This window comes from Callospermophilus lateralis, chromosome 2, assembly GCF_048772815.1.
Source record: "Callospermophilus lateralis isolate mCalLat2 chromosome 2, mCalLat2.hap1, whole genome shotgun sequence".
In the NCBI taxonomy this organism is placed as follows: domain Eukaryota; kingdom Metazoa; phylum Chordata; class Mammalia; order Rodentia; family Sciuridae; genus Callospermophilus; species Callospermophilus lateralis.
Window position 1 is genome coordinate 119,136,817 of NC_135306.1, and position 27,964 is coordinate 119,164,780.

Sequence of the window (27,964 nt, forward strand, 5' to 3'; positions counted from 1 at the left end):
GCAAGGACTACAGAGTCTGAGCCCAGAAGTCCCTAAACAAATGTTTCTTCTTCAGCACTAAGTAAATGCCCATTTCCTTACAAAAGCTTACCTATATTTTGATTAAAAAATACCACTGTACAAGTTCAGCTCTACAATATGGGAGATATACTGCTTATCAGTAGCTAAAAAGACCTGGGTTTTGTTGCTGTCATTTTTCTTAAGTGATAGTAAACACAACATTAGCTGAGGATGGGTTTTGCTTGCCAAAGAAATTAATGTGATCTCAGAAAGAATTAGTAAAAATATACAATAAAAAATATGCAAATCCTGTTCTATCTGTACTCATCAGAATATACCCAAAAAATTGATCACCACACCTCGGGAGATATAATTAAACTAAAGAATATTCAGGGGGGCTGGGATTGTGGCTCAGTATAGTGCTCCCCTAGCACATGCAAGGCTCTGGGTTCAAACTTCAGCACCACCTAAAAATAAATAAATAAAGGTACTATGTCCATCTACAACTAAAAAATAAATATTTAAAAAGAAAAGAGTATTCAGAAGAGAGTGAAATAAAAACTAAGACATATGAGTTAAAGAAAGAGATATATTTACCTAAGAGGACTCAAGGGAAATACTATGGCTATCTTCAAATACCCCAAAAGATCTCATGATAAAAACATGATTAAGTAGGTATTTTTGTGTATTCTTAGAAGCACTAACAAAAAACAGACAGGGTTTAAATAAAGCTGTTCAAAGATAGAAAAGAAAGTTGAAATGGTATATTCAGTCATTTACACAGTATTTGTATCTGAGTGCTTGGGATGTAGAGGGGGATACAAGAATGAGGAATTGAAATAATTTTTAATCCTTTTAATTCTAAGATTTTATCATTTTAAGCTTGAATAAATTCTCCAAAATATTTGAACCTACAGTATTAAAATTCATTATATATCTAGAAGCTATAATTAACATACTTATGTTATCATATTCAGATCAAACTTTTGTATGGTAGCTTATTAAACCATTTATTTCAAATAAATAATGTTGCTTACTTTTATTTGCACATTTGATGAAGTATCTGACCAAACTGCTGATTTCTTGCATCTTTTTCTGTCTGGAGGTTTGTGTTGAGGCTGATACATTTGGTTTTGCTGTCCTCAGACATTCTGTTTCTTTCTGAATGTATTTCTGCAAAAATCTTCAAGAAAATGAAATAGAATTCCAGAAAAAAATTTATGCTTAAATATTTATAATTTTAAAATGTTCTTAATGTCATCACAAAGAACATCTTTTAAAACCACATTGCTTTGCTCAATGTACCAGTTAACTGAAACAAATCCCTTTTTCAAGGCCTAACCTCTACAACACCAGTATAGAGTCTGGCCTGCAATGTTCTCAATCTGTAGCCTTCCTGACTTTTTATTTTATTACTTGCTTTCTCATTTTGTCATTAAAAGTTCACAATATTACTGAGGGCTTACAACCCTCTCTTCCTCCTTTCTAACTACCTGATCATACCTATAGCCTTTAAGTGAAGCTCTACCTTCATGACTAGCCAGTAGTATCAGGTGCCAATTTGGCCTACCTAATCAGCTAACACAAAAAAGTACTCACCTTTATGTAATGACTGTATTAGTGGTATCTAAAATAAACCAAATAACCAGAGAACAAGGAACATGCATTTTTCATGTCACATTTATTCAAATCTGTAACAGTGTAGTACCAAATAAGAGCTAAAAAAAGACAACTAAATATTCCTATTTCCTCTTGACTGCAAATATTGTTTCAAGTTATTTAATGCCCTCAATATTCTACATTAACTTTAACTATTTCATCTTTCCTAAGACTTACAAACTGCTACAAATGGACTTTATAACTGAAAATCATGTCTCAATGTAAAAACCCATCAACCCTGTTTGCCACTTCGTTCTATCCAAGGATATCTTTTCATTGCCTAAGATTTTATTTTTTAACTGTATTCATCTCAAAGTATCCTAATATTTCTTTCACCTGTTTTACTATAACTTAACCCATGGCAGCTGCTTATAATTCCAGTAATAAAGATGTCAAAATAACAATTAAGTATTTGTTATAACTTCAAATTTTTCCTCTAATTTGCAATGAATTCTTACAAACTAATCCATATGAAAGGAATTCTTTCTCAATATCAGTGGGACATGTATAAGACATTTTGTGGAACACTGATTTAATACTTAAAGCATTCCATATAATAAGCATCCTTTAAATATAATGCTTTGGATAATCATTAAGTGCTAACTTCATATGCAAGGCACAATAAAACACAGGTAGCAAAGCCTTACAAAAATAATATCTCAACAGAAATAAAACTGAAAGACAAAGCAAAGACAATTTTAAATGTACAATACCTAAAAACAGCATCCCAATTCAAATATTTTCCTTGTTTGGAATCTGAATGCCTATCTAAATGTTGAACTGTTTCAGGATCCCGAATCAGGCGTTTAAATTTCTCAACTTCTTTCTGAAAACAAAAATGAACATGATAATATATTACCGATCACATTCAATTTCAAGGAAAAATTAAATCTAAGCCATTTACTACCCTTCGTTCTGTAGCTCTATCATGTTCTAGTTGCCGGCAGCAAATAAGCAGATCATTAAGTGCTAAACTCATGGTTCAGGATTTCAGAACATTCTTATCTGTAAAAAAATATACATATAAAATATTAATAATAGTAATAATAATTATGTAATCGTTTACTTCATTTATATATTTTTCTCATGCTAAGGACTGATCCCAGGGCCTTACAAATGCTAAGCACATGCTCTACCATTGAATTACACTTCCATCCTTTACATAACTTAGACTGTGTTATTAACAAGCATATTGTCATCAAAGGCACAGTGGTTTTTCTTAATATCTGCATGTTCCAATAGCAGTTAAATTTAAAATACTTAAATTTAAAATATTTCTTAGAACATATCAAAACAATGTTCCAATACTCAAATCTATTCTTTGTTTATAGTAGCAGGATAAAGTCTAATTTTCTTGTGAAAAAAAAGCAGTTCAGTATTATCTTCATAAACAGAAGATGTTCATTCATTGATACGTGAAACAATATTTCCTTCACACCTACTATGTTCAAAGTACTATGTTAGGGATAGCTAACCTCCCCCACAACAAAAAAAGAACTAAACTAACACAAATCCTACCCTTAATGGAGATATACGAGGGGAAGAGGAAAAGAAACAAATAAACAAGTAAAATGATAAAACCATGGGTAATTCCAATATGCCTTCAAGGCAACAAAAACACAAAAGAAAATAACAGTACCGAGGATGGTGTTAGATAAACTGTCAGGGAACATATCTCAAAGGAAGTTATCATAAAGTCAAGATCTGAATGAAGTGGTGCCAATTACAGAAGGAGCTAGAAGACCAACACTGCAGGGAAAGAGACTAGTATAACCAAAGAGTCCCAAGAAGAGTGTGGTATGTTGGAGAAACTAAAGGTTCCACTCCCAATATTCAACTGAAATAATACAGATTTCTAAGTAACAGTCTTTGAATTGATCAATCCAATGTTCCTTTTCAGATTTTAATCAAGTAAATCTCTTTGAAGACTTTCACAAAGACTACATCCTGTTTTCTGAGAAATAACTCTGGCTTGACATGCCATTCTTGTCTATTGGTTAAGAGCATGTGAACTCTATAGTAAGATTGTATTGGTTAAAATCCTGATCCAGTCACATAAAAACTCTACAATATAGACAAAGTTTGTTCATTAATCTCTCCAAATCCGTTTTCTCAATAACAAAACAAAAAGCAATACTCATATATAGCTCAAAGGAGTGTCACGTTTAACACAGTGCCTTGAAAACAGTTCATGTTAGTAATTATCATATTCCCCTTTTCATGACAGTTTAATATGTCTCTTTGATGGTTCTTCCTCTCACACCTCAAATAAAGTGTTTGTCTCCTTGCTCTCATTCGTTGCTGTCTTCAATGTGTTGAAGACTCCAAATCTTATTCAATGCCAGACCTTGCTCTTGGGCTTCAGGGACTTGCTACATTTTGTGTCTTTACACGCATTTCCCCGTCTGGAAAACTACTACCACCCTCCAGAACAATTTACACAGTCATGTCCAGGTCAAACTGATTCTCCCAGGTTGCATTTCCACAGAACTTGTTGCTCTACCACTACAGTACTCTTTTATAACATTATCACCTTGAATTGTAGTTGTCTACTTATCTGTCTCTAGGAAAAAACATTAACAGCTAAGGCTCACTTATCTTCACTTCTTTAAGCAAAAAGTCACACAGCTTAAAATCATTATTCAAACTCTGGTACTGTGGTTCCAGGGCCCATGATCTGGACAAGGCTGAAGTTTAAATCTCAATAAACGGTCGCTGTCTGAAAGTATCAATTACGAGTGGAAAAAAATGACTTTGTCAAGTCACTTAAATTTGAACCGTAAGGTAACAGGGTTCAACACAAACACACACACACACACACACACAGCTCCCGTTCCTGGCTATTGAATCCCGAGGGATTCCACCTCTACAACCCCTTTTTTATTTTTTGATACAGGGTCTAGCTAGGCTGGCCTTGAACTTAAAGACACTTCTGCCAGGGCGCCGGAAGCAGTTGGGATTACAGGCATGCACCAGCAAATTTAAAGTCCGCTAGGGGCCGAGAACAAGGACAGGAGAAAGAATAATGAGGACCGGCGGCCGGAAACAAGGGGTGAAGACAACAGGCTAGGGCAGCTCCAGAGCAATGCATGGGACTGCGCTCCCGGGCAACAGGACCGACTGGAACCACGCTAATACTCCCACGCACAAGCCACTGCGTAGACTCCCCGTCCCTACCGCCGCGCTCTGACCGCCAAAGTAGTATATCTGGAGGCGGCAGGGCTGCAGCCCAAATCCACGCTCCTCTGGCCTCCTCCCCACCACAGCTTCGCAACCCGTTATCCACGGTCTTTCCCGCTTCCGGCTCAAATGCAGCGTGGCGGCGGAGCTTCAGTCCCGGGAGAAAGGCTGGCAGAGCGGCAGCGCACAGTGTGCTCATGCGCAGGAATATCACGCGCTCTAAGCTCAAAACACTAGGTCGCCCAAAACATTCGCCTGGTCAGAGACGGCGCGCCTGCGCCCTGCCCACCAATAGCGAGCTACCTTACGCCTAGGGCTCGCCCAGAGGCTCCGACACCCCACCTCCTCACCCTCTTCTGCCCCACCCCTCCAACTCTGCGGACGGAAATGACGACAGCGCCAAGGAGCTCCGAGGCGGGTGGCATTTCGGCGCCTTTCTTTGCCCTGCGGAAGCGATTGGTTGTTGTCGGGCGAGAGAGGCGGGACAAATTGTCGCGGGTTCAGTGCCGCCAGTGGAACCGGGAGATGCGGCGCAGGAGCTGTCGCTGTGTTTGCCTTCACCTGAGTCTCGTCTCTTATTCTGGCTCCTTCTGCGACTCGGATCATGTTGTTACCTTCAGACGTGGCCCGACTGGTATTAGGTAAGCGCGGGCACCGGAGGAAGGGTTGCTGGACCAGGCGAAGCAAGACGGAAGGACCTTAGCGGCCAGAGGCTTTCCTTGGGTGGGGAAGCTTTGGGGGTTTGCCGCCTCGCTTACATGTTCATATCTGGTGATAATTCTCCGTCCTTTGGAGGCTCCGGGAAGTTTAAGCCTCTTTGTAGGTGAACGCCCCTCTCCTCAGGGGCTGCGTGGCGAGGGCAGGCTCGGGGTGGAACACCTGGAGCCTGGATTCCGAAGAAAGTCGGGCCTGCGCGCTTAATTGCGACCCCTGGTAGAGAGTTGTCTACGTGACGGACAGGCTGTGTGTTCGTTAACCTTTCCCTTGTCAGAGCTGAGACCAAAATAGGACTTCTCAGCCATCCCGCTTTGGAAAAGGGCCTTTCGGACGCCCTTCTCATATCCTGGCCTTAGAATTTAGGATTTGGGAACTGATGGGGGTACTCTTTCTCCATACTCCCTGCAGTACGTCGCCCAGCGTAGAGGTTTGAAATGCCAGTTGCATGTTTTAAAACAGTCGTAATTCCAATTCCTTTGATCAAAAAAATTCAGGGAGGAAATGCCTTTTAGTTACACATTTTATAGCCCTGGTTTTTCCCCCATTGGAAGAGTGGTTAGTGGGCTACTTGTTTGTCTGAATGTATTGTCTGTGTAGGAGAATTTTTTTGTTCTTGTTTGCCCCCTGAAAGAATAAAAAGGATTGTAACGAGAACCATGGACCACGTAAAGCTCAAAAGCTAAGCCAATGATTTACAAATATCAAATGAGTCGTCCCTAAAAGTAAATGGTAAACATATGTGATGAAACCTCCCGTAGTTTCAGCAACCATTATTGTACTACCATTTTTTTATTGTTCGAAAACCCCAATTGTTTTGTGCCTTTAAAAATACTCAGCCCGTTCCAAAATATATATATTGTATTTGTATATATATTGTAATATATATTGTATTTGTGCAGGGCTCATAATAAGCACATTTGTGAGAAACCTGGGGGTGGGGGAGAATGGTTCCACCATTCATTTTTGGAAAAAACTAATGACTGAACACAAAAATTTTGTTAACGTTTAATCTTTTCCTCACTTTTTCAAAACTGATTATCTATAGGATCTACTCCATACGTTCGATTAAAAAGCTGGATGCCTTGAAATCATTATATTTATTAGGCTTACCTATAAATTATAGGTAAGACAGTGAAAAGTGGACTTTCATAATATGCATTGATAAACCTTATGTGTTTCCTCTGTATATTTGCTTAAGAATTTTGTCTTTTAGTAGTTAGATGATCCAATTGAACTTGAGTACTCATAGTCTTAAAAATGGTGTTTCAACCTCAGCATTATTGACATTTTAGAATGGATAGTTTTTTATAATAAGTAGTTGTCCTATGCTCGAATTTTTTAGCATGTTTTAACAGCAGCTGTTCTTTTGTCTTTTTCCTCTCTTTTTTTTTTACATTTATTTTCTAGTTGTAGTTGGACAAAATACCTGTATTTTACTTACTTATTTTTATATGGTGCTGAGGATCAAACCCAGGGCCTCTCACATGCTAGGTGAGCGCTCTACTGCTGAGCCACAACCCAGCCCCTCCCCTTCTTTTAGTGGATAAAAACTTAAAAGTCATTTGGGGCTTTTTGTCCTTAATGTCTTCACATTACAGTTACTGCCACCAATCTCAGCAATATACCTCCTCTTACTTCTATTTTAGACTTTTGTCATGGCTTCCTAAATAAGTCTTTTTTCAGTGTTGGGGTGGAACCCAGGATGCTTTACCACTGAGCCACATCCCCAGCCCTTTTTATTTTTGAGACAGGGTCTCACTAAGTTACTGAGGCTGGCCTAGAACTAGTGGTCCCTCAGCCTTAAACTCCCCAGTCCCTGGGATTATAGGCATGTGCTACTGTGCCCAGCTTTCTGTGTAGTCTTCTTGTAATTCATCTTATTTGCTATTATAAATCTTCCTAAAGCACGCACACCAGGCCAACTATTCTAAAAGTTGAAATAGTTATGCACTTAATGAGTGTACAAAAAGAGCAGGCCTTCCCCATTCTCAGCTCTTGATTTTGTTATTTAACATTATAAATCTTAAAATTACATACATATATATCAGAACTACCATTTTATTAGCTCTTGATTCTTATGTCATACACTCTCCACAGTTATAGCCCCTTCTGTATTAAACCCTTTTTCAAGTTTTCTCCCTTTACATTTATATGATTAGGGTTTTTACCCTTAAACACAACAAAACCACTTTCCTTAATTTCATCTTACTCTTTTTATACACTCAGTCAAATTTATTCACACAACAATTTAGTTGCTTTATTTCATCTCCTTTGCATTCTTCAGCAAATTATACTGACTTCTGCACCTCATTACTCACTTGAACAGCTCTGGTTATCGGTGTTATTTATTGCCTTTGTACACCACTTTGGTTTTTATCAGCATATCAGGTGAGGTGCTCTGTTGAACTGATCCTACTTGCCTCTCTTGCTTGATCTCGTCTTAACATTTGCCTTACGCTGCAGCAAATGTTTCAGGGCAAACTACTTGAAGTATCTCCCCATATTCTTATATATTCTGCTTTTCCTTGTCTAATATGCTTGTATTCAAGATTCAGGTAAGTTCGAAATCCCAGGGGCTCAGGAGGTCAAGGGAGGAGGATCCCAAGTTCAAAGCCGGCCTCAGCAACTACGTGAGACCCTGCCTCAAAATAAAACATAAAAAAGGGCTGGGGATGTGGCTTGGTGGTTAAGCGTTCCTGGGTTTGATCCTTATCCCCCCCCCCCAAAAAAAAAAGATTCAGTTCAAAACATGATCTCTGAAATCTCTCCCAACAATTATAGTTAGTGCTTTCTGCCTAAAGGTCTTATTGTAGCTGTGATTTTTTTTTTTTTTTGTAAGTCTACCATTTTTGCTATTTTAAGTATGCAGTTCTGTGGTATTAAGTACATTTACTATGCTCTGCAACCGTCATCATCATCCTTCTCTATACTGAAACTTACTTTTTGTCCATCTCAGTATTTATACGTATATATTTATATATACATAATATATATATAATATAAGTTGTAGGTGGACACAATACCTTTTTTTTTTTTTATATATATAATGTGCTGAGGATCAAGCCCTGTGCCTTACACATGCAAGGAAAGCTCTAACATTGAGCCCCAGTTTCAGTATTCTTAATGTTGGATTAATGAACAAGCTTCTGAAGTTCTGTAAGCCTCCAAAACTATCTGTAAAAGTTTATATGCATCTGGCATTTTTATAGATGAAGGATCCTGAATTTTCTTCAGTTTCCCAAATGGGTTTGTTACTTTTTCTTTGAGAGAGAGAGAGAGAGAGAGAATTTTAAATATTTATTTATTTTTTTAGTTTTCGGCGGACACAACATCTTTGTATGTGGTGCTGAGGATCGAACCCGGGCCGCACGCATGCCAGGCGAGCATGCTACCGCTTGAGCCACATCCCCAGCCCGGGTTTGTTACTTTCGCTATGAGTCAGCATCTAATCAGAAGTAATAGGAGTCAATGTATTTAACATAGAAGTATTTAATGAGGGAATTGGCTACACTGGTGATAGAAGAACTAAGAAACCAAACAGCTTACTCAAGGCTACTCAGAGGTTACCATAGCAGGAAGCCATACACTAATCAAGAGGACAAGGAGAGAGAAAGCAAACCAGAGGCAACTGTAGAAGATGGAAGATAGACTTCTATTTGTAAGAGGGCACTAGTGATAGAGGAGATTCTGTTGAGGCAGTGATAAAATGGGAGCAAAATACACAGCCTCTTCCTCCTGTCCTCTGGTCTTACATTAGCGCTTCCCATTTAGCAAAGCCAGCCAAAGCTAGCTGACATGAGCCTGGGAAACCTTGCCAGTATGGAATAGGCTTCCTGTCATACAGAAGAATGAAGAATGGATTTGAGGGCATGCAGGACAAGAACAGGCACACCCCCAACAGATTAAGAGCCACTGGTTCTATTCACCTTTATATCACAAAAACAAAAGATATTTGATAAGCATTTACAGAAGTGCAACTGTGAGCATGATATTCCCCTTTGTCTACAGAATAATACCTGTACTCATAACTGACATTTACAGTTTTTCATGGTCCTTAACTATTTTTTTGGTTGTATCTCCAACTAACTGTTCCTTTTCATATACTTTGTGGTGCATCCAAACTGGGCCTTTTCCCAAAATAAGCTCTGCATATACACTTCATATCAGCGTATTCAGGATTCTTCACCCTTCAGGATTCACCTCCTCTTTGAAGCACTGCATAGTTTTCCCCCAAGCCTGGTAATAATTTCCCTAACCCTTATCTTCTCATAAAGTAATTCAGCCCTATTTTCTTATTTTTTGCTTTGCATTGCACTTCTTTTTTTTTTTTTATACTTATCGTTTTATTTGAAGTTGGACACATTACCTTTGTTTTATTTGTTTATTTTTATGTGGTGCTGAGGATCGAACCCAGGGCCTCACCCGCGCTGGGCAAGCGCTCTCTATTGCTGAGCCACAATCCCAGCCCGTGCATTACACTTCCTTGTGTATGTATCTTCTAGCTTCTTATGGATCATAACATTTATAGATTAAGACCTGTCTCTCTTTTTTGCAGATCTAGTAGTACAAGGCACTGTTAAGTCTTAAGAATCATTTACATTTTCAAGAACATAAAACCACCAGTTTCCCTGGGGAATTATTATAGTATGTGAAGGAGATATTTTTACATACGTGGCTTTACTATTTTTTCCTTTGGACTCCTCTCTTTTTATCTTTCCCTCTTTACAAATAGGAAGAAGTCCAACTCTTGACATTCCGATTCCTTAAATCCCTTGATACAGTTAATATTTTTCTTTCCATCACCTGTTTGAGAATTGGTTGCAATCAGTTACTTGATAAATAAGCATACTTTAGGCACATAAACTGGTCATTTAAGTGTAATGACTATGAATTTCAACTATTTCCTGAATTATTTTGGAACCTGTAGAACAAAAATAAAATATATCACATATAATCTAAAATGGGAGCTTGAGGTTGCTGATAGTTGGGCGTGTTATTAAGAGAAGACCACATAAAAACAAACTAATGTATCCACCTAACACTAAAGATACATAAATAAATAAATATTTTTTTAAAAAAAGAGAAGATAGGGGCTGGGGGTATAACTCAGTTGTTAGAATACTTGGCTCGAAAGCCCAAGGCCCTGAGTTCAATCCCAGCACCAAAAAAAAAGAGAGAAGTAAGCTATCCTTTTAGCAGCTTTTTCTCAAGTGTGTGCCATACAAGCTTGTACTGTCTTATGATATACCATGAATTATCTGATATGTGATTATTCTTTTCCCAACATATACTGGTCAGATGACCATGTTTTCCTGTAAATATGGCTATATCACTGTGTTCTGTATAGGATTTGTTTCTCAAACTGTTTCACTATAACAGCCCATAAGGACTAATATTATTAGACTTTTTTCAACAATTCCCCCTCCCCACATGAAGTTTTAATGTTATGACTATGTTGTATATCTGTTCATACATTTTATAAATATGATTTATGCATAAAAACAAAATTTTTCTTATTCCTTTCCCCCCAGAATCGTTTTCACCCCATTAGGGTGATATCACTCTGAGAATGCCTGGTCTTGGGGAAAGAAAGTTTATTTAATTAGATTTTACACTACCACCTGTTGGATGTAGTAAGTAACCAGATACATCTGGGGTGATAAGTGCTTTTGGAACTTTCCACCATGGGGGAAAAAAAAAAAAACTGTTTATTTGGCATTTTCAATCTAAATCTTGAAACATGAAGAGAATGTTCCAACTGCCCTAATTCCAGGGTGATTCCAGTGGTTTGTAGATACTTTAAATTTCTATGTTCATGAAATTCTAGTAGCAACTGACTCATTTAGTCCAAATAACATACCTGGCAGAATGCCATTCACAACTGACTATATTTCAAAAATCAAAAGGAAAGTACCAACTATAGCTATCGTTTCACAAAAAGGAAAAAATACCAATTTGTGGGGGTTTTTTCTCCTTTAGTTGTTGATAGACCTTTATTTTATTTATTTATGTGCAGTGCTGAGAACCAAACCCAGTGCCTCATACATGCCAGGCAAGTGCACTACTGCTGAGCCTCAGCCCCAGCCCCCAAATTTTTATTTAATTTATGTAATTTCACATCTGCCTTGTGATCTTCAACCATGGGTGTATTAAAGTAATCATACCTGAAATAAATGTTTCTTCAGGTTTCGTGCTCCGAAGCACATTGTCTTCAGGCTTTTATTTGTATATTTGTTTCTCCTTATAGCATTAGTTAGAGGAAAATCTGATTCATCAACTATAAGTAGAAAGTGGTGAGTTGAGTCTCAAGTCAGTTAGGGCAGTGCCTAAAATGGGATGCCTTTTCTTTGCCCTTTCCTTTTTAAAACCCTCATGTGTAATGACTTTGTAGGCCATCTTATTAGGGTTTTTTTTACGACTATGACAAGATTAAAAATATAGTTTCAGGTGAAGAGAACAGAACCTGATAATTTTTTTTTTCACAATAACTTTTTATGTAGTGCTGAGTGAGATCAAACCTAGTGCTTCATAGACAAGTGCTATACCACTGAGCCATAACCCCAACCCATAATCTGATAATTTTAAAGTTGAAAGAAACCTTAGAAATATTTTCTTTAGTAGCTAATAAAAATGTGTTGACTTTTATAACAACACTGAAAAAAGTTTCCTACAAAGATAAGTACAATATTTGTCAACCATAGCTAGTCATAGTTTCACAAATAAAAAGAATGAAAAATACCAGTTATCTTTAATTCATGTAATTTTACATCTGCATTGTGATCTTCAATGATGGAAATGCTAACGTAGTGGTATCTGAAATATAGGTTTCTTTAGGTAAAGAATGATCATGTATTAAAAAGATCAATTTGGCTGGACATGGTTGCACACCCTATAATCCCAGAGGCTCAGGAGGATCACAAGTTCAAAGCCAGACTTAGCAACCTAGGAAGGCCCTAAAGCAACTTAGGCTCTGTCTCTAAATAAAATATTTCAAAAAGGACTGGGGATGTGCTCCCTGGTTAGTTCAATCCCCTGTACCAAAAATAAAATAAAATATGTGTGTGTGTGTCTGAAAGAGATGGGACAGCAAGATTTATATAAGGCCAAAGAGGAAATTAGAAAGTAAAGCTTCATACAGCATATTAAGAATTTAGAATTCTATTTTTCATTTGGATATATAATTCACTTTAAACAAAATGGAAAACAATAATCACCACTAATTTCAAAACATTTCCATAACTCCAAAAAGAAACCCCACACTGCTAATAGTCACTCCTAATTTCCCCCTTTTGCCTTTTGTTATTGTCTGGCAAACACTAACCTGCTTTCTGTATATATATGGATTTGTTGTTTCTGGACAGTGCATCTAAGTGAAATGTAATATGTGGCTATTTGTGTCTGACATCTATCTCTTGGCATGTTTTCAAGATTGCTCTGTTGTTACAGGTGCTGGTACTTTGCCCTAGTATATATAAATTGATAACTCTTGTGGTTTTGATTTTGTTTTCCTACTAACAATTTAGCATCTTTTCATGTGCTTATTCACAATTCATGTATCTTTGGAGAACGATCGTTATTCAAATCTTTTGTCCACTTCTTAATTAAATTATCTTTTTATCATTGTCCTGTCAGTTCACCGTGTATTTGGTTTCTAGTCACTTGTTAGATAATATGATAATATAATCTGCTAATACTTTCTTCCTTTTTATCAGTTGTCTTTTCACTTTCTTGATAAAATTCTTGGAAGCAGAAGTTTTAAATTATAAGATTTTTTTTCCTTTTGTTGCTGTGTTTTAGTTGTATGTAAACAACAACTAAAATGATTGGGAAATCGTTGCCCGATACAAGTTACAGAACTTTTACCTTTTTTTTCTTAAGAGTTTTAGGTTTTATGTTTAGCTCTTTGGTTCATTTTGAGTTAACTTTTGAATAAGGGATAAGGTACGGGTCCAAATTCATTCTTTTGCATATGGATATATCATTGTTCTGGTGCCAGTTGTTAACTTCTATTTATTTTTTCCCCTAATATCTTGGCACCCTTTTTAAAGATCAATTGATCATTTATGTCTGAATTCTCAATTCTGTTCTATTAACTATATAGCTATTCTTATGCTATTGCCACATTATCTTGACCAGTGTAATTTTGTAGTAAGTTTTGATACAGGTAACTGAGTGCTTCACCATTTTGCTAGTTTACAATATTATTTGGGTCCCTTGTATTTCCTAGTGTATTTTAGGATCAACTTGTCCATTTCTGTACAAAAGGGATTTGAAGTTTCAATATGAATTATGTTGGATGTATAGATTAATTTTGCAAGTATTGACTTTTTAACACTATTAAGTTTTACAACCCATTAACATATATCCTTTGATTTGGGGCTTCTTTAATTGCTTTCAGTGTTTTCTACTCTTTAGTATACGAGTCTTATACTCCTTTTGTTCAGTTTATTGCTAAGACTCGTATACTTTTTGATGCTATAATAAATTAAATTCTTTGATTTATTGTTCCTTGCAAGCATACAGAAATATAGTTATTTTTTATATATTCATTTTGTATACTACAACTTGATTGAAGTTGTCAATTCTAATTGTGCTGGTTCTTTAGGATTTTTCCACATAAAACATCAGGGGGCACACACCTGTAATCCCAGTGGCTTGGGAGGTGGAGACAGGAGGATTGGGAGTTCAAAGCCAGCCTCAGCAACGGCGAGACACTAAGCAACTCAGTGAGACCCTATCTCTAAATAAAATACAAAATAGGGCTGGGGATGTGGCTCAGTGATTAAGTGCCCCTGAGTTCAATCCCCTATAGCAAAAAAAAAAAATCGGGTCATCTACAGATGGGGGGATAGCTTGACTTTGTCTTTTCAAATCAAGATTTTTTTTTTAAATTTCAATTTCTTTACTATTTATCCTAAATAGCTAGAACTTCCAATATAATGTTGTATATAAATATCTAGAGTGGACTTCATTGTCTTGTCCCTGATCTTACAGGGAAACTAAGGATTCTTTTTTTTTTTTTTTAAATTAGTTGTTCATGGACCTTTATTTATAAGAATCAAACCTAGTGCCTCACACATGCTAGGCGATTACTCTACCACTAAGCCACAACCCCAGCCCAAGTTTTGGTTCTTTACCATTGAATATGTTACGTGTGAGTTTTTCATAGATTCCTCTATCGAGTTGAGGAAATTTCCTTCTATTCCTACTGTTTTATCATGAAAGGGTGTTAAATTTTGTCAAATTGTTTTTCTGCATATATTGGAGGAATAACTTAGTTTAATTTGTGAAGGATTGATGTTAATTCCTGTTTTAGTGTTTCATAGAATTCACCAACAAGGTCATTTGTTTCTGAGTTTTGTGAGTGTTTTCTTTATTACAAATTCTTGTTATAGATCTGTTCAGATTTTCTGCTTTTTGATTAAGTGTCGGAAGGTTATGTATTTCTAGGAATTATCCATTTCACCTAGATTGTCTAAAGCGTTGGCATACAATTTTATAATTTCCTTTGCAGTCTTATTTATTTCCAAAATGTAGTAGATGTCTTTATTCCCCTTTTACATTCCTGATCTTAGTAATTTGAGTTGTCTCCCTTTTTTGTGTAAGTCTAGCTAAAGATTTTTAAATGTTTTTTAGTTTCACATAACCAGCTTTTAAGTTCATTGACTTTTTTTTCTGTTTTTCTTATATCCATTTATTTCTACTCTAGTATTTCCTATTTCCTTCCTTCTGCTTGCTATGGGTTTAGTTTGCTGTTTTTCTTATTTACTAAGGTATAAGATTAGCTTATTAGTATTTTTCATCTTTTTTCATACAGGTGCTTACATTTATACATTTTCCACCACCCACTGCATGTCTAAGTTTTGATACATTGTGTTTTTCTTTTATCTCAAAATATTTTCCAACTTCCCTTTTCATTTCTTCTTTGACCTTTTTATTAGAAGGATATTGTTTACTTTCTACATATTTGTGAATTTTGATAATTGGTTTCTAATTTTATTCCATTGTGGTCAGAGAGCATATTCTGTATGACTTTAAATTAGGACAAAGAGATAGTCCTAATATGTGGTCCATCCTGGATGTTGCATGTGCACATGAGAAAAGAGGTGTTTTGTGTTATTATTAAGTGTTCTATATATATTTATGAGGTCTGGTTAATTTACAGTGTTGTTCTCTTTCCTTGCTGATCTGCCTATTTCTAATTACTATTAAAAACATGCTATAGTGAAATCTCCAACTTGTATTGTTTAATTGTGTCTTTCTCCTACCACTTTTGTCAATTCTTGCTTTATGCTTTGTGTGTGTGTGTGGGAGGGGTGTCCTGTTAAGTACATGTGTGTTTGCAATTGTAATTTTTTGATGGATTGACCCATTTATCATTGTCTTAGTAATAGTATTTGTCTTGATTTACTCTTTGATATTAACATAATTTTTCCAGTTCTTATTTGGTTACTGTCTAGATGGTATATTCCCCCACTCCAGTGCTTGGGATTGAACACAAAGCCTTATGCATGCTACCCATATGCTCTACCACTGATCTGTATCTCTAGATCTCCATCTTTTTACTTTGAACCTATGTGTTATTGCATCTAAAGTATATGTTATCCGCAGCATATAAAGTTAGATCATGTTTTTCATCCATTTTGTCAATTTCTGCTTTTTTGGTCTTTCTTCTTGGGTTTGAACCCAGGGACTTTGACCACTGAACTAAATCCCTAACCCTTTTTATTTTTTGAGACAGAGTCTTGCTAAGTTGCTTAGGACCTTGCCATGTTGCTGAGGCTGGTGTCAAACTTGAAATTCTCCTGTCTCCCAAAACACTGGGATTATAGGCATGTGCTCTTGTGTCCGGCAATCTCTTGATTGAAGTGTTTAAATTTAAAATTTATTGTGGGCTGGGGATATGGCTCAAGTGGTAGTGTGCTCACCTGGCATGCATGAAGCACTGGGTAAAGTAAAAATGAAGTAAAGATGTTGTGTCCACCTAAAGCTAAAGAATAAATATTTTTAAAAAATTTATTATAATTACTGATAAGGGATGATTATGTCAGCCATTTAGCTATTTGTTGTCTGTGACCTATGTCTTTGTTATTTTATTCCTTTATTAAGGCCTGTTTGGTATCAAATAAGTACTTTCAATTTACTATTTTAATTCCTTATTTTTTTAAGTTCTTTTAGTTGTTGCCTTGGGGATTATAATTAATAATTTGTTAAAGCTATTACTTATGTTAAAACCAACTTTATTTTAAAGTTATGAGCATTTGTGTGTGTGTGTGTGTGTGTGTTTTCACAATCATTTATTTTTAAGCCAATTTGGTACCACATAATACACAGATACACACAAACATACATGAAAATACAGACAGAACAGATTTTATAGCTTTCATCTAGATATACCATTTGCCAAGTTACTTTTAAAAACTTGTTGATATGATGACTATAGTCCTAAACAGTCTTCAGTCTTATGTCTATACTTAAAAATTGCATCTCAGAAACAGAGAAATTAATTTAAACATCACTGAGGAAATATTAGGCAAGTGAAAGCCAAAGTATTAATGGTAGGGCTGGTTATTCATAGTTAAATATGTTTTCCTCTTTTAAGAGCTTATCAATACAGGTAGAGACCCTCATAAATGGAAATTTCTTTTATAAAGAATTAGGGAAAAAATCACCAGTGGGCTAGATAACCAAGAAACAGAAAAGAAAGTGTCTCTCATAGTGAGAGCAATAAAGACAAGTTCTCTTGTTAGAGTTTGCATAGACCAGGTATTTGGCACCTATCCGGAGGGGATAAAAATGTTAAAGCCGTCCATTAAACCAAGTGAGCACCATATTTAGAATTTTAGAAACCAAAATTTGTCTTTCACAAATGTCTTTGTGTGGCAATGAGCAGTAGATTGAGGACATAGACCCAGGAGAAGCCTATACAGTTGGGGATGTTTAGTTGGCCACTTTTCCAACCATGAGGTAGATCTATGTCAACCATTACCACTGTTATCTCTTTCCTTTCCCAGTGTATTTGAGAGTAAATCCTTGATTAGTTGGGCTTTGAGTAAAAATAGCAAGAAAAAAAGGAAGGAGGGCTCTGGTTGAATAAAACAAAATCAAAAAATTAATTTAGTTGCATAGGAAACCAGAGATAGATTTGCCACAAAAACCATGAGTTGGGGGCGGGGGGTGTTAAAATAAATATGATTATTCTGGTAAAGGAACACATGCAATATCTATCAGAGAAGTGTACTTTGGATCAGATTACAGTCAGTCCGGATATTTAAAGAATGTGGGAGCCCATGATATCCAGGGAGAGGGTGAACCTCAGGAAAAGATTCTCAAGAAAAAGAAAAACTTGTAAAACAGCCATTTATATTCCACAGTAGCTTGGTTTAGAGGTAATTTGGTATCAAATCTGTTTGGTGCAGTTTCTTACCCAGCTTACATTCCAGACACAAGCCTTGGAGGGTGAGTTTATCAGGCAGGCAGCTGAGGAATGAAGAAAACTGCCATTTTGAACATGAGAGGCAAAAGGTATTAAATAGAGCATTTTGACCCAGAGATGAAGGGTACCTTAGTTATGTTTTAGAGTTCCCACCAAATTGAGCCTTATATAAGGTTCCATGAAGTTTTGTTAGTCCAGAGATAAAGATGAGATATTAAGAGGAAGAGATAGAGGTCTTTACCCTAATGGGTGCTGGCCTTTAATTTCTACAAGGGTGTTATCCATCTTAAAAAATCTTCTAATTTCCAGTTGATGAGTTTTATCCCCCAAAGACCAAGAATGAAAGCCTCAATCTTAGTCCAAAGGGCTATAGCATCTGAGTTCCAATCAGGAGATCTTTGGTATTTACCGGAGTGTGTTCTAGCTAAAAGCTAATCAATTACCTCAAGATATTTTTTTCTGTAGCCACCAAGAATGTGAGGTGAATAGAAGGTCAGGAAAGGCTGAACAGAGAAAGTAACCAGAAAAGAATTGGGGTTACCAAAAAGAACTGGGTGTTGGACACAAATGTTACAGGGCAGAGGTCCACCATGAAGTTGAGGCAGTGTGAAGACACACTGTAAGTATGTTGTGGGTCAGGATGTATGGAGAAGGGTTGATGAACTATTTCCTCTGGTAGGCAATATTGAGGGGTTGTTGATGTTCCCCTTGAGAGACATGAGAATGGTTTAACAGTGTGTCATCTAAGATATCTGGGTTTGGAATGTTTACCTTGTAGGCTCCTTATGAGGTCTTGTTTTTGCATAGGATTAGATTTTGGTATAAGGCTATGAAGGCTTAGACATGGGGTATCGCTGACAACTTGTTTTATTTCCTACAGATGAGGTCTATATGCAAGATGGTATCACAATATTTGGGTTCTGTTTAGGGGCTTCGTATATTTAGTTGTAGATGGACATAATATCTTTATTTATTTTCATGTGGTACTGAGGATCAAATCCAGTGCCTCACTTGTTGGAGACGGGCACTATACCAGTACTGAACTATAGCTCCAGCCCCAGGGGCTATTGTTTTAAATCCCCTAAATTATGTTGGAGCTTGGGGGTATTAAAATAGAAAATGACTCTTTGTCCCTCATAATGTGAGGGCCAAAGAGTTCTTAGTGATAATGGATATTGCTGAGCAGAGTCTTATGGAACAGGTGGTCCCTACCATGTAGGCTCTTTTGAAAAAGAGAAGAGTTTTAGGTCCTGGAATTAGAACCCTAAATTCTGCCTCAGGCATCCCTCTTGCGAATTAAGAACCTTGTGTTTTGATATTTCCCATGCATTCCTATAGAAATCCTACAATTGACCTTTGTGGCCAGATTATCTCTGACCCCTATGTTGAGCTTACTCCATTTCTTTTGAGTTGCTATGAGCAGGACCTAGAGCCTGTTAACCAATTTGGGGATACATTTTGGAGTATACCTCTCTCCACTTTAGTTTTGTTCCCTTCCAAGGGCTGTACCTCTGAATCCAAAGGAACTCCTGAATGTTTTCCTCTGCTTCTAGCATTTTTGGAAATTCTGTCTTTCCCTGTGATATTTAGTTTCCCTACTCATAAAACCAAAAAGAACCCATACAGCCCTATCTGTGAGGGACTGTCTGTTCAATAGCATTTTAGTTACCTAGATCCTGTTTTTGTAGTCTAATTAAACCCAAAAAGGAGAAGACTGGTTTAGCCTCTGTTTATTTTGGCTGATGGTCAAAGACTTCAGTAACAACCACAGCAACAGACCCCATCCCTCACAGGGAGGGAGTTTTGGACGAACATTACAAAAGGGACAGTAGGTGTTTTAGAGGAGGTGAAGCCCACAGGTGGTAGGAGGAGGAAAACCAAGAATGGAGAACTGTTGGAATGCCTACAAAGCAGAGAAACATTCAATAACATATTGAACTCTGGTCTAGTTAATTTCCTTTTGTAGAAGCCAAAGAGTTGGGGGTAATTGGATGATTGATTATACAACATGCCTGCATTGGTGAGCTTTGTCTGTGTCTGGCACAAACTAAGTATAATTGCAGTTCACTACCAGATTATCCTGTCATGGGAGTCTTCAAGCAGCAGAAGTCCTAGTGACTTTTAACAATCCAACATGTTCCTACTATGAGTAGGAGCTCATAGAGTGAGAGCTCTGACATGACATTATGAGCAAGTAATGTGATTGAGAAATGAAGAATACACAGGCTCATCAGGAAGTACAAAACAAACAATGAAACCAAAAGTCCCAGCTCACTCATTACAGATTTGTGCCACCATACCCAGCCTGGATAGAGAATTCTTCAGTTTTTTTTCTATCATGCTTTTAAATATCATCTCACTATCTATGGCCTATGTGGTTTCTGATGAAAACTCAACTGTTAAAAATCAACTGTTAATCGTATTAGGATTCCTTGTATGTGAAAAGTCATACTGTCTTCTTTCAAGATTTTCTTTCTTTTTATGTTCATACTTTATTTGTCTAGGTATAGATTTCCTTGAAGTTATCTTATTTGGAATTTGTTGAGTATCCTTTATATGGAGATTGTTTTTCCTCATATTTGGGAAGTTATTTCTTCAAATACTCTTTTTACACTTTCTGTCATTTCTTTCATTCTGAAATTATTACTATGCTTATATTGGTACACTTTATGGTGTCCCACAGGTCTCTGAGACTCTATACAGTTTTCATCATTCTTTTTTTATTTCCGTTCCATAGACCAGATTATTGCAATTAATTTATGCATAAGCATGTTGATTCTTACATATTCTAAAATCTGCTGTTGTGCCTCTTCTCGTGTATTTTTCATTTATTATACTTTTCAACTCCAGATAAGTGTTTTTGTTTTGTGTGGTGCTGGGGATCAAACCCGGGACCTTTCACTTGTGAGGCAAGCACTCTACCAACTGAGCTACATCCCCAGCCCCTATTTTGTTCTTTTTTGTAATATATATTTCTTCATTGATATTTACTGTTCGATAAGATAGTATTCTCAAATTCCCTAAGCATGGTTTCTGAAACTATTTGAAAATGACTCAATGTCTTAAGTCCCATATCTGGGCTTCCTTGGCTGCTGTTTTTATTAACTGCTTTTTTAAAAATTTGCTTATTTATGTAAGTTTTCATTCTTCTAATTGTACATGATGTAGAATCATACCAGTCATGTAATGATATATGCACCTAGGGTATTAATTATTACTGTCCGATTTCTTCTACTATCCTTCTTACCTCCATACTCCCTCCCCTCCCTTCACTTCCTTCTCTCTACTCTAAAGTACCTTTATTCTTCCCAAGCCCTACTACACACACCCCTTATTGTGAATTAGCATCTGCATATCAGAAAACATTCAGCCTTTGGTTTTTGGGGATTGGCTTATTTTGCTTAGCATGATATTCTCTAGCTCCATCCATTTACTGGCAAATGCCATAATTTCATTATTCTTTAAGGCTGAGTAATATTCCATTGGATATCATTAGGCAGAGAGTGAAGCATATAGTTAAATAGTTTTGACAAAAAGTAAAAGATGACATTTTTTTATCCATTCATCTGTTGAAGGGCACCTATGTTGTTTCCATAGTTTAGCTATTATAAACTTTTTATTAGACATTGATTTTCTTAAATGTTGGGAACAGATAACTTCCATTGTTCCTAAGGGGGTGTCCGTGTGTGTTTTGGGGCCATGTTTTAATATACAGCCCAGCACTTGACAACTCTTAGCCTTTATGTATTACAGATCTTGTAACTTGTGAGGCTTTCAGTCCCAAAATGTATAAATTAAAAGTTGGGGCTGGGGTTGTGGCTCAGTGGTAGAGTGCTCATTTACCTAACACACATGAGGCACTGGGTTCAAACCTCAGCACCACGTAAAAATTAAATAAAGATATTATGTCCACCTACAACTAAAAAAATAAATATTAAAAAAAATCTAAGGATTTTCTGTCTGATCTTTTATGAAGAGTAGATAAGTCTTCTGTTCACTTTTTCAGTTAAATCATTAGGCAGAGAGTGAAACATACTTAAGCAATTTTGACAGAATGTAGGTGTTTTTATAATTTTATAATATAGCAAGTGAAATGTATATCATCTCCTGGCCTAGGTGTTATAAAGTAGAAGAACTTATTTAAAATTTCTGCATCGGATTTCCTAGATTCCTAACTGTGAAATAATTACACTTTGTCAGGCACCTCATTTTACAAGCTTAGCTAAAATTGTTCCTATAAAAAAAGCTACCAGGGGCTGGGGATGTGGCTCAAGCGGTAGCGCGCTCGCCTGGCATGCGTACGGCCCCGGGTTCGATCCTCAGCACCACATACAAACAAAGATGTTGTGTCCTCCGAAAAACTAAAAAAAAAAATAAATAAATTCAGCTACACTTTGTATAATAGCACAACATAGTGTTTCCAGGCAAGTCTGCAGAATACCAGCACATTCTCCCTCGCTCCTTTTATGTATTGGTACTTACTCTGGTGTTTTCAATAATAGCATTTTTACCAAAAGTTCAGAATGTATTGAAAGTACCTAAAGTTTTATTTTTTTATTTAGGTTACTTACAACAAGAAAACCTCACTTCTACCTGCCAGACCTTTATTTTGGAAAGTTCAAATTTAAAAGAGTATGCAGAACACTGTACAGATGAAGGTTTTATCCCAGCCTGCTTACTGGTGAGTTACTTGTTCCTTAATGGAAATATTTCTTCCTTGACCAACATGAGAGACGATAAACAGTCTTTCAGCTCTTCAAAGTCAGGTGCCATGACACACAAATATAGTCCCAGCTACTGGGGAGGTTGCTGCAGGAAGATCATTGGAGCTCAGGAGTTCATGGCCAGCCTAGGCAATATAGTGAGACACCTGTCTCAATTTTTTAAAGATTTAAAAATCAACAAAGTCAGAATTGGCAGAAATTAAATAGTTTATATTCATCTGGAACTGATAAGAACCACAAAAGTTCAACTGTTCTTTTTACACATTTATGCTAACGTGTTCAGGGAATTACATCTTCGCCTTTGAGAATCAGTTCAGAATAACACTCTTATATCTGATTAGTTTCACTGCTGTTTTTCTCAGCTTATTTTTATTGGTGTTGGCTTATTTATCTGTCAGCTTACTTTAGACAAATATAAAACAGGTCTTTTGGTATCTTGATGTTTTGTAAATATTACTATACCAACAGAGCACCATTTATCATTAGAATGGATAAATTCTGGAACTATGTTATTTCATGTGGCATTTGTCCTTCTGTTTTGTACTCCTGAGACATAATTTTCTGTAGGAAAATCTAAAAGAATCTACAAAAATTGCAGTCTATCTGGGGCTGAGGATATAGCTCAGGCGGTAGAGTGTTTGCCTCACATGCACAAGGCACTGGATTCAATCCCCAACACCACCAAAAAAAAAAAAAAAATCTATCAAAGTAATGGGATACAAAATATATAAAAGTCCATGGTATTTCTACATATATGCAGTAAAAAATAGATATTTGAAATCTTTCTAAATAACCATTTATACTAGCAATAAATAAACAAAATGCTTTGATAATCTAACAAATCTGTATGATAAAACTGCATGAACGGGTTCTGGGGCTGTAGCTCAGTGGTAGAGTGCCTGCCCTGCACATGTGAGGCACTGGGTTTGATCCTCAGCACCACATAAAAATAAATAAAGATATTGAGTTCATCTACAATTAAAAAATATTTTTTTAAAAAAAAAACTGCATGAACCACTTTCTCAGTAGGACTAGAAAGCACAGGAAATAATGCCAAGAGTATTTAAATGGGATGACATCAAATTAAAAAGCTTCTGCATAACAAAATAATTATGAATGTGAAGAGAGAACCTACAGAATGGGAGGCAATCTTGGCTAGGTACTCTTCTGACAAAGGATTAATATCTAGAATATATAAAGAGATAAAAAATCTTTGCACCAAAAAATTAAATAACCCAGTTAAGAAATGGACAAATGTGGGGCTAGGGTTGTGGCTCGGTGGTAGAGTGCTTGCATAGCACGCATGAGGCACTGGGTTCAATCCTCAGCACCACATAAAAAAGTAATATAAAGATATTGTGTACACCTAGAACTAAAGAAAGTAAATATTTTTTTAAAAAGAAATGGGCAAATGAATTAAATAGACACTTCTCCAAATAGGAACTACCGAGCCTGGGGTTGTGGCTCAGTGGTAGAGCACTTGCCTATTATGTGTGAGACACTTAGTTTGATCCCCAACACCATATAAAAATGAAAACAAATAAAATATAGGCATTGTGTCCATCTAGAACTACAAAATGTTTAAAAAAAGAAATACTAAGGGCCAAGAAATATATTTTTAAAAAAGTCCAACATCATTAGCAATTAAGGAATGCAAATCAAAACTACACTGAGATCTCATTTCACTCCAGTTAGAGTGGCATTCATCAAGAATACAAACAATTATAAACACTGGAGAGGAGGGAGAAAAAGAAATGCTTACGTTATTGATGGATTTTTTTTTTTTTAATACTTGAGATCTACTCTTTTTGTTGTTGTTGTTTTGTTTTTAGTTTAAGATGGACACAATCAATATCTTTATTTATGGTTCTGAGGATTGAACCCAGTGCCTCACATGTGCTAGGTGAGTGTTCTAGCACTGAGTTACAACCCCAGCCTGGGATTGTTAATCGGTACAGCCACTATGGAAATCAGTGGTGGTGAGGTTCCTCAAAAAACTAGGCATGGAACCACCATATAACTAGCTAGCTATACCACTCCTTGGTGTTTATCCCAAAGAATTAAAGTCATCTTCCTACAGTACTGTGTACATACCCATGTTTATAGCAGCACAATTCACAATAACGAAACTGGGGAACCAGTGTAGATATCTATCAATCTATCTATTCTTTATCAATGAATAGATAAAGAAAGTGTGGTAATACATACACTATAGAATTTGATTTGGCCATAAAGAAAAGTGAAGTCATGCTAGGAAAATGAATGGAAGTAGAGACTGTCATATTAAGTGGAATAAGTCAAACTCAGAAGGTCAAGGGTCTTGTTTTCTTTCATATGTAGAAACCAGAGTGGATAAAAGAAAAGAAGGTAGGGGTGAATCTCCTAAAAATCCAGGGGAGATCAGTAGAGGAAAGGGACCAAGGGATGGAAAGCAGGGAAGGAGGGGGGAAGTATTGTGTTGTGTCCATCTACACCTAAAAAAAATATATATATATATACATATATACTGATTCTTAGGAAAATTATCTCTTACACACTCAATTTTTTCATTTATTTTTGTGGTGCTGAGGATGGAACCCAGGGCACTGCACATACTAGGCGAGTGCTCCACTACTGAGCCACAACCCCATCCCCAATCTGACAGTGTCCTATTGAAATAGGCAAGATTCTTTATTTTCAGAAGATTTCATCAAACCCATAACTTGAGTGTTTTTTTCATTTTTGATGATGTTCTTTTTAGCCTTTCATCATGAGCCCTTTTGCAATATGGATCTTTTATTAACTTTTGAATGATGAAATCAGAGTGAGAAATTAATTGGTAGTAAATTATTTTGGTAATGTTTGATTCTTTTTTTTCAGTCCTTATTTGGAAAAAACTTGACAACAATTTTGAATGAATATGTAGCTATGAAAGCAAAAGGTAAGAACTCAGGTTCAGGGATTTTTATATTGATGTATACAGCATTTATTGATTAATTAGAAATAATTTTTTAAAGATATTTATTTCTGTTAAAAAAAACTCTTGAAAACTTTTCTCAATTGTGATGAGATAAATTTTATTGGTGAACATCTAATTTATTTGTTTATATGGAGTACTTCATAAATTTCAAAATTCTGAATGTTAACAAATATCTCAAACTTAATCATTTAAAAAGTCATAAAACTAATACTTGCCTAAATTAATGATGAGTTAGAAGAAAGTTCTAATGGTTTATTCTCTAATATTAATTATTTCCATAACTTACTACATTAACAAATAATTATTAAGGAATTAATTATCATAAAGTGATAACACTAAAGAAATATAATAACTGCTGTCAGTAAGTATTGTACTAGATGCTTTCATGGTTTATCTCATTTAGTCTTGAACCCTAAAACGTATTTTTGAGGCCTATTTTTAAGCATAAGGAAATAGAGAATTATATTTCCACATTCACAAAGAATGAGCATAACTTTTATGATAATTATTTGTCTTAAAGTAAATTGTTTTAATTCACTTTTGAATGTCAGATGAAATCGGATAGAGGGAAGATCAAAAATAGTTTGTCATCTTTTAATTCAAAATGATAAAAGAATAATTAGCCAAAGGATGTGGCTGAGTTTACATAAATTTCCACTTCTACTCATATTGTGTTTCATATTCAAAGACTTAAAAAAACAAGGCAGCCTCACTATATCTTTGTTCAGACCATTTTACAAACAGGTTTATTTTCTCAGTTCCCAACATCATGTCAATAGTTGAGAGAGAGGTTTTTTTGTTTGTTTTCTTTGTTCAAATTGAATGATGAATTTTCTCCAACTTGGTTTATTTCCCTTTTGTTTTAGAAACATCAAATGATGTCCCAGCAATAATGTCATCTTTGTGGAAGAAGTTAGACCACACACTTTCCCAGATCAGGTACTAAGCTTATTAAAGTGTGCATAATGATATGTTTAGAATACAAACATATTTTGAGTTTTAAAATTCTTTAAGACGTGTATGATACACTTATAACATTTACCTAATTTTGAAATTATTTAGAGATTATTGATATTTCTTTGTCTTTAGATGGAATAATTTGAAATAAATTGTGGACTTTTAATAAAATGTTTACAGATGAAGAAATTGAGTTATATAGAACTTTGAAAACAGTGTCTCAAGTTTTTGTAGCAATTTAGAGACAGATCTTGGGCTAGAATATAAGTCTCCTAATTCCAGTCCATTGTCAATTCCCTAAGAAAACACTCTTCATAACATATTCAGAGAATTAATATATTAATGTCCAGTTTGGTTCTTCCCTTGTAAAGAAACAAGTCTGATGAATAATGCTACATCTAGACTCTTTTACCTTTAGAATTTTCTTATGGTATTATGTATATAGTGTATTCTGTACAGTGTTGACAACCTGGAAATGCTAGATTTTCTTTATTAGCTTCAACTTGGAAAATAGCTCCAAATGCTTTCATCCTAACTCTGGATTATATCTTATTTGATGATCTTATCTATTTACTTTTCCTGGCTCATCTTTTCTACAAATTATCTTCAAAGACATTCACAATTGTATCTAAAGTTTTATGGCTCTTGTGGATGGAGTCTTATCTGATGCAATTTCTGTAGTGTTTGTGACTGCTTACCAAATACATGGGTGGGGTAACTACTATTCATAGTAAATGGATTAGCTTGTACTGTGAGTTTTCCTATGTTTTTCTCCTTTAGAGGTAAAATAAGTCCTTAAGTCATAAACTTATTAAAAGCAAGATATCCTTTGACATAAATTTTGGAATTTTGAAGTATTAATGTATGTGAAATCAGAATTTCTTCTTGGGAAAGCATCCCTATAATTGTGAACTATAATTTAAATAATAATATACTTTGAATATAGCTTACTTAAATATATAGAGAGTTCCTAAAATTTTGTCAAACTGTACTCTTAATATCAAAGCATTCTGATGCATGTTGAATTGAATAATCTGTTGTGCGAATGTATTTATATGTCACTGTCTTTCTCCCAAAGCAAATCAGAGTTGCTTACTCAAAAAATTTGTTAAACCAGCCTGGGGCTGTGGCCCAGTGGTAGAGTGATCACTTAGCACAGGAGGCACTGGGTTCGATCCTCAGCACCACATAAAAAAATAAATAAAATAAAGATATTGTGTTCGTCTATAACTAAAAATATATATTTTTTTAATTGTTAGTTTTTTGGGGGTGTTTTGTATGTTTCTTTTTGTCTGAGAGACATCTATCACAATTAGCTTCAGGTCTGACTAT

The 27,964-nt window shown here is 35.8% G+C and overlaps 2 protein-coding genes across 4 annotated transcripts in view; one reads left to right on the plus strand and one right to left on the minus strand.

Moving 5' to 3' along the window:
- The window catches only part of Atm (ATM serine/threonine kinase), a 157,510-nt gene extending 152,554 nt beyond the window's left edge, over positions 1-4,956 (minus strand). The window contains exons 1-4 of the mRNA XM_076846443.2: positions 4,837-4,956; positions 2,567-2,664; positions 2,373-2,485; positions 1,038-1,183 (exon numbers count right to left, since the gene is read on the minus strand). Of these exons, the coding sequence (XP_076702558.2) occupies positions 1,038-1,183; positions 2,373-2,485; positions 2,567-2,638 (331 nt within the window). The 5' untranslated portion in view covers positions 2,639-2,664; positions 4,837-4,956. The remainder of the gene's footprint in view (positions 1-1,037; positions 1,184-2,372; positions 2,486-2,566; positions 2,665-4,836) is intronic.
- A 368-nt stretch (positions 4,957-5,324) lies between these two features.
- Positions 5,325-27,964, plus strand: part of Npat (nuclear protein, coactivator of histone transcription) — a 47,164-nt gene continuing 24,524 nt past the window's right edge. For 2 of the 3 annotated variants that reach the window (XM_076846444.2, XM_076846445.2), the window contains exons 1-4: positions 5,325-5,480; positions 22,555-22,673; positions 25,576-25,636; positions 26,542-26,614. In XM_076846444.2, the coding sequence (XP_076702559.2) occupies positions 5,444-5,480; positions 22,555-22,673; positions 25,576-25,636; positions 26,542-26,614 (290 nt within the window). In that variant the 5' untranslated portion in view covers positions 5,325-5,443. Of the gene's footprint in view, positions 5,481-22,554; positions 22,674-25,575; positions 25,637-26,541; positions 26,615-27,964 lie in introns of those variants that run through there. The other variant, XM_076846446.2, reaches the window with a different exon arrangement.